This window comes from Salvelinus alpinus, chromosome 12 (genome assembly GCF_045679555.1).
Source record: "Salvelinus alpinus chromosome 12, SLU_Salpinus.1, whole genome shotgun sequence".
NCBI lineage: Eukaryota > Metazoa > Chordata > Actinopteri > Salmoniformes > Salmonidae > Salvelinus > Salvelinus alpinus.
The window spans coordinates 13,488,198-13,495,729 of record NC_092097.1 but is presented as its reverse complement, the minus strand read 5'-3'; the positions used below and the strand labels follow the sequence as shown (position 1 = coordinate 13,495,729).

General features: G+C 40.1%; 2 protein-coding genes across 2 annotated transcripts; one reads left to right on the top strand and one right to left on the bottom strand.

The window, feature by feature from the left end:
• The first annotated feature begins 202 nt into the window (after window positions 1–202).
• On the top strand, window positions 203–2,827 carry gpr27 (G protein-coupled receptor 27). Its single transcript, XM_071335084.1, has 2 exons — window positions 203–828; window positions 1,001–2,827. The coding sequence occupies exon 2, from the start codon at window positions 1,103–1,105 to the stop codon at window positions 2,222–2,224; it is 1,122 nt and encodes a 373-aa protein (XP_071191185.1). The 5' UTR covers window positions 203–828; window positions 1,001–1,102; the 3' UTR covers window positions 2,225–2,827.
• Window positions 2,828–5,483: 2,656 nt separating this feature from the next.
• Window positions 5,484–7,183, bottom strand: LOC139536503 (toxin MIT1-like). The gene is made up of 3 exons (XM_071337054.1): window positions 7,112–7,183; window positions 5,777–5,902; window positions 5,484–5,609 (listed from the first exon to the last, which is right to left on the bottom strand). Exons 1-3 carry the CDS (start codon window positions 7,181–7,183, stop codon window positions 5,484–5,486), a joined length of 324 nt encoding a protein of 107 aa, XP_071193155.1.
• Window positions 7,184–7,532: the final 349 nt, after the last annotated feature.

The window sequence follows — 7,532 nt, the reverse complement described above, 5'->3', positions numbered from 1 at the left end:
GGTCAATAGAACTATATCTCTGTGACCCTTGGTAGCATTTTCATAATGCACCTGTCCTGTCTGACTGCATGACTATGAAATCACTCAATTACTTACAGTACATTTTTAAATGAGATGATGATCATTGCATTTTAGTTTAGGTTGGTTGTATAAGACTGTGCCTTTAAAGCTGACTCAGCGTAAAAGTAACGGAGTCCCCCGACCGAAACGATTGCATTTGACAAGGCTTTCTATAGGCTACATGAAAAGGCATGCCTGAGGAATGCATGAGACAGGATCCAATTATTGCATGATTCCATGTATCGTGTACACGCACAGGGGGAGAAACGTTTCCGTTTCTGATCTGAGGACGTGGATTACATCTCATCTATCTCGAGATTAGCCGGGGCTGTTCAGTGTTGTCGCTCTCCACCTCATCCGATTCAACCTCGTTTGGCAACGTAAATAGTATACTTCTTTTCCACAAATACAAACCAAGGCGTATAGTTTATATACAACTGTTTTTTAATTCTGGATCTATTCATTAACCATGCCTTCGATTGAGAGGACTGAACAGTGGTTTGGCTATAGCCTACCATGCCCTATTAATTGCGTGCTGAAGTGATGATGACGACCTGTCCCCCGTTTTATGTTTATTTATTCCGCAAGACGAACGAGAACCTCCGCTATCAGTGGAAATGGAGATATTTTTTTGAAATTTGTGCCCAATAAACGGATCCTTTTAAAATGGTGTGTGCGAAGACTGCTATCAGCAGAAAATGGAACTACGAACATGGGTGTATTTCATATTCGAAATGGACACTTGTGAGATGAAGGATTACAAGAAAAGTAATGTAAAACGGTGACTTCATTTTTCGATGGATATCAATTGCTTTTGTTAATCAGGCTATGCTTTAAACCCAGGAGAATAATGAGTTATATTCTGAATAGGTTAAAACGCAGATGCTGTTCACCCTGAGGTATTTTGACTTAAACGTGCATCATGTTAATTTTTTTGCAGGGCAATTTTGATCAATCATTGATACTTCGACGGGAGGAAGCAGGACAACTTGATGTGCGAATATAGAATCAACGCGGCTTTGACAATAGCCTGGTTGCATAGATGGCAAATACAAGCGAGTTTGGGGAAAGCAATCCTTCACTACAGAATTATGCTATCACCGCCTCTGCGGTGAAACTGGCCTCGCTCGGTCTGATCATTTGCATCAGCCTTGTAGGGAATGTGGCGCTGTCCCTGCTGGTGCTGAAGGACAGCTCCCTTCAAACGGCTCCGTATTATTTTCTACTTGATCTGTGCTTGGCAGATATAATACGGTCTACCGTGTGTTTTCCCTTTGTGATGATATCAATCAATAACGGTTCCACCTGGACATACAGCATTATAAGTTGTAAGATTATTGCTTTCATGTCAGTCCTTTTTTGTTTCCATGTAGCGTTTCTGCTCTTCTGCGTCAGTGTCACCAGATACATGGCGATAGCACACCACAGGTTTTATTCCAAACGAATGACATTATGGACATGTGTGGCAGTGATTTGCATGGTCTGGACCCTCTCTGTCGCTATGGCTTTCCCCCCTGTATTCGACGTGGGCACCTACAAATTCATCCATGAGGAGGAACAATGCATTTTCGAGCACCGATACGTGAAAGCAAACGATACCCTGGGCTTCATGTTGATGCTGGCTGTCATCGTGGGAACAACACACGTTGTTTACATAAAGATGCTGTGTTTCGTTTATGACCACCGCAAGATGAAACCTGCTCAGCTGGTCCCAGCTATAAGCCAAAACTGGACCTTCCACGGGCCAGGTGCAACTGGGCAGGCAGCTGCCAATTGGATTGCAGGATTTGGACGTGGTCCCACCCCACCAACATTAGTGGGCATCAGGCAAGCCTCGCATAATGGAAACAGACGGCTGCTTGTCTTGGATGAATTTAAAATGGAGAAACGCATAGGGAAAATGTATTACATGATTACTCTGGCGTTTCTTCTCTTCTGGGCCCCGTACATTGTTGCTTGTTACCTTCGAGTTTTTGTCAAAGGAGGCACCATTCCACAGGTCTACCTGACTGCGGCGGTGTGGATGACGTTCATTCAGGCGGGGGCGAATCCCATTATTTGTTTCATATTCAACAAGGAGCTGAGGATCCGTCTCAGAGCTTGTTTCCCGTGTTGTCTCAGCACACAGACGCCTATGTCTATGGAGCCTTACTGTGTCATCTGATAGGTTCAACTATTGTTTTAGACAAGGGAAAACGAACAGAACGGTCATGTTGGTATTAAAGCCTATAGGTGATATTTCTCAGTTGCTCTGCTTGTCCAATTTTTCCACATAAGTTGAAGGCCACATTTTGTGATTTGCACATACAGAAAGTGTATAAAGTTGCCAATCTTGATTTCAAATACTAATAATTTAGCATATTTTATGAATCTCATTAGTATTTTCTTTGAGGATAGCCTAGGCCTATGTCAATTCTGTGAGAAAGACATATGACGTGTGTGTATATTCTGTAAAGCTATTTTGTTGCTTTATTCTGAACAAACAAAAAAAAATACTTTGTATCTTTCAGAAAATCGCAGAATTATTTGTGTGGAGAAAGTGTTAACTTACTTTTACAGTAATTTGCAAATTCATGTTCTTCCTGGATGTTGACATAATCTGGTGAGACACATGCATCCCTTGTACATTCCCTGTAAAATAGACAAATACATGTTTTTTTCTATGGACAATGACCATGGGACTCTAAAAGAAGAAAAGTGTCAGTGCTGCAGAGAGGTGTTTACATTGTTTGGACTTCTGAGTAAATAAACAACAAATGAATGATTAGTATTGCTTTGATTCTGTAATATACAATGAGCAAATGGTTATTGGACAGTATCTGTTCAGTTACAATACAAAGAACATATGGGTACATCCATTTCCAATCGTGATCCACAAACCCAATTACTTCCAGCGTACCATATTGTTTGTGTATTGTAGCCCTTCTGAACTGTAGCACAAATTATGTGGTGTATTACCCTGAAACAAGAATATGATTATACTCAAATCATGTTATTTTAGTATTACTATTTTATTCCATGCTGTAATGTGAAATACGACCATTATTCGTATACCATAGTATTTAACTGGTCTTAAAGTTAGAGAGAGAACATGCACCTCGCAGTATGTACAAAAGCCAACAGTGTATAATAGTCATTATTTTGATCACTGCTCGTCTCTGTTACAGCCATGTAAATGAACATCTGTCAGCTAATTGGAGTCCTTAATCTTTGAAGTGGGATAGAGTGTGAGCTGCTTAGCTCTTGTTTCTGTGCAGAGCTATCCCAGTATACCTACAGTACACCCTCCCTCCCTGGCCTGGCCTCACTGCATTCATTACCATTACCATCACAACATGCCTGCCTCATACTGACATCTGCTCCGCTCCACTCCCAGCATGTACATACAAGGCTATCAGCAGAATCTCTGTGGCTTCTGAGATACTGACACTTACTCACCGTTGAATTCTCTCATGAAATACCATTTCAGGTCAAGCATTTTTTTATGCAACAGTTCTGCCCCAGTAGTACTTTCTCTGCCTCTTTGCTGTGCTCATGAAAAATGTTGCAGAGCCTGTACACGGCCATATTGTTATTTACTTTTCATCCCTAGAGTAAGTTAGGATGAAATCTGTGTTATTGCATAGAGTTTATGGTGCCCTTGTCTGAATATACCTACATTGAAATGGCAAAGCTCAGTGACCACATTGTATGTGCTAGTGTACTCCCAGTGAGCACCGTCTGACGCCGACATCCATGGACGTCTAAAAGACGTCATTTTGATCACTGGACTGTGGATGAGCTCCAATATTTGGGACATTGGGAGATTGCCCCGTTAAGAAGCTCATCTACATCAATACTGAGAAACTAGTTTGAAATGTAACTAGAGCTGAATAACAGTTTCCCATGAATAAATAATTAGATTAATAGGAGTCAACGAACGTTGGTCCCCTTAACCATTGGACAAATCTAATTATAGCTTTGCGCTTTGAATAAATGCACTGTAAAATGTAGCCTGACAATGACAGATTGTCAGAGCTGTCAGACTTCTGGAGACCTGCTCCCTATTATTACAGAGAAAACTCTTCATTTGCTGATGTCAGAGGGGAATAGAACTTTCTGTTTTAACTTTTAAATGCCCAAACTCTTTAAATTCAACTACAATATTAGTGAAGTATGGGTCAGTTATTTCGAATATGCTTTGGGCCCAGAGGTTTTCCTGCCCACACAGCCTGACCAGTAAAAACTGTGGGCAACAGAAATGTGGTATAGGGTGATGTGCGTGCCCTAGTTGCAGATAACAGAAAGGAACATGCTCCTTCAATGAAATGACTCCTTGATTGCATTTCCTCCCTGTCTCCCTAGAGATTATATTTAGCTTAATATTAAAGTATAATAACTTTACATTAACGTAGAGTATTCATCATGACATTGAGGAAGTCTGAACACGCATCTGTATTAAAAAAAAAATACACTTGATAGAGGTACATGATCAGACACTTTTCCTATTTATTTGAATTGCATTTATTCCCAGAAACAAGTCCAGTGATTGAATGGCAGATCCCACCACCACCAATAACAACAACAACAACATAATGCATATAAGGTACAGTCACATACAGTACAATACAACAACACAGTAGGGATAAAATGTCCTTTGGACGTCACGCACTGTTAGAGTGGCCATTCACAATAGTAAACAGAGTAGCTCTTTTTGAAATGAGTTTGCTGTCTTTCACGAACAAACCCGAAATTATTTTATTCCATACCGGTTTAAACATAATTATGCAGATAATTAACATTCACGTTTGTAAAGTTGCAAAGCTGTGCAAGTGAAACTGTATATTTCGTGGACCTATGTACAGATCCAGTCGTTGTTCTTGTTTGATTTAGAATGGCACTAGATACCATCAGCATTTACAGTGGGTGTATTTTGTTTATTGTGAAGTCCAGAATCTTAAAGGGGTAATCCTTAGTTCCTACATCCATTTTTGGACTTATAAATTAATGATATGTACCCATTGATTCTTGAAGAATATACATATAAATGCCTCATGAGCTTAGCTCAACTGTAGTACCCATCAAAACCCCAAATATAAGTTTGTTTTACTCCAATGTTTGTAAACAAGGTAAATGTAAAACTACAATTTTTGATATCATGGATTGTCAGTCCTTGCATCCATAGTGTAGTCTATGGATTTGAGAGTGGTTGCAATTCTCCAGCCCCATCCCTCAGCTTTTTACTGAAACTGTGGTGGGGAGTCAACTTTGTTAACGTTTCAATTAAGGATTGCCGCTATAAGAAGGAAGAGCAAATTGTTCTTTTCAAATATAAGTCAACCTGAAAATGTCTATATGTTATCTTTAATAAATATAATGGAAACAGTATTTTAAAAACTAAGGCAGACCTAGAAAATGACTATCAGCATTTCCCGTGGTTGTCCTCAGAGGTAGTAGTCTGAGTAGTTGTACGGTGAAAGACATTTTGATTTGCCCTCTGATGTGGTGATGCATGCCAAATTTGGCACACATGGACATGTGTGATGTAGTCTTGTGCCAATGAAGGGAACCTGGAAACAAAGACAGAAATTCATACTGTGAACAGAATGTTATACCTTAAGGAAATCAGGACTCTTTCTGCTGTTCCAATACAAATGAAGTGGAGACTGAGATATTGATTAGTGAGATATGGTGTGAGGTAATACAGAGAAGAGATGATGTACAAAACTTGGCCCACCTTGTTACTCATGGGGTGGCACTCGTCTCCCTTCTGTCCTATAGGGGCACACATCCTCAGGCTCCTGATCCACAGACTGACCGCACAGCACATCCCCTCTCCACACTGCAAGTCCTTCACACAGGCCTGGAGAGATCACACACCATTTTATAGAGTTGAAAGACGAAAAAAAGCTTTAGATAAAACTGAGAAGCATTAAAAGTGACTTTGTGTTTTCCAAATAGTGCTCAGTCTAAGCCAACCCCTTTGTACAGATATTGATTTATTTCTGGACTGTTTGGCGCTGCTACATAATATGGAGGTTATCGCAAGCTTTTTATTAAAAAAGGGATCCTGAAATTGCTCCGAGGGATATGAACAACTTGAGTGACTGCTCTCACTTTGAATGAAATGAAGGATCGAAATGAGGGAAGGAGGGGAGGATTTAATGTGACAATCTGGGAGGAAAATCTGTTTCTGTTTCATGTCTGCTTGTACTTATCTCAATTCATATTAGCATCCCTATATGCATCCCTGCACTGTTCTGGCACCTTTTAGTTTTTCATCTATTATATTTCATACCCAAATTAGATACCAAATTGTCACGAAAGCTGATAAAACAACGTATGCCCAGCTATAGAAAATTCTGCTAAAACTATAGATTTTATGAAAAGAATCAGTGCAACTACGTAAATACCAAACAGGTTGCATGGCACCTGAAGTACTATGCAACAATGCGTACCTGCATTGTACTGCCTCTGCAAAAGCTTAGCTTTAGTTATCAAAACTAGGACCACTAATATATTAAAACCTTTTTCCTAGTTAAATCCATATTCAAGGAACATGAATTGTCCAAATGATTCCATATAGATGGGTATAGATCTTGGAGACAATTAAAAAAAGATTTGCCATATTATCTGACACTGGTTCACCCAGAAGGAACTGTTGGGGTTACACGGTTTAAAATGTTAACTTAAAAGACAGCAATTGTGCTCTTCGATATGGGTTGCTAAGGCAATCTCACAGCTGGCTAACCTCACATTGATTGAAAAGATACTTATACTTGCTGCAACATAACGCAGACGTTCTTCTCTGGGTATAGCAAGGCTTGCACTGATAGTGATATCCTTACATCAAACATGCTGTTATACAGACTGTAACTTCCTTGTTTCTTCATAAGAGGCTTCTCATGGCACTCTGAGATAATTTACCCCCTGTTATCATTTCGTTTTGGATAAATTATGATCATTATTTCATATTCAACCAAATCAAGCTTACCATAACAAAACATTACATTTCTATAGTATCATCTATTCATAACTAGTTGGCTTCAAGAACCTGTTCGCTTCCACTTACCCCTGTGATGACTGCTGAGGACCCATGGGACACAAGCAGTAGGCAGAATAGCAGGGAGCAGCTGGACCGCATTGTGAAGCAGGAAAGTTCTCCAGCTCCTGTGTTCTCCAGGGTGAAAGAGATGGTCTGCTGTGCGTTCCTAAGTGTGTATGTGTGCGTTAGATGGACTTGGAAAGAGAGGTGGCCTCCAAAGTCTAGTGTTGAGGACAGAGAGAGGTTTATAAACCCAGCCAGCCATTCCATCTAAATGAGTCACCAGCATCACCTCCGGAGAAAAAAAGAGAAGCCCAAGGTAAAGCTCAACACGACAATATCCTTCTGGCATTCTTTATGTTGATGCCAATTCTTCCTGTTCTTATCAACCATTATCATACCCTTTGAGTGATCTCAAGCCTGTAGTTGTGTTGTCATCCTTGAGCAG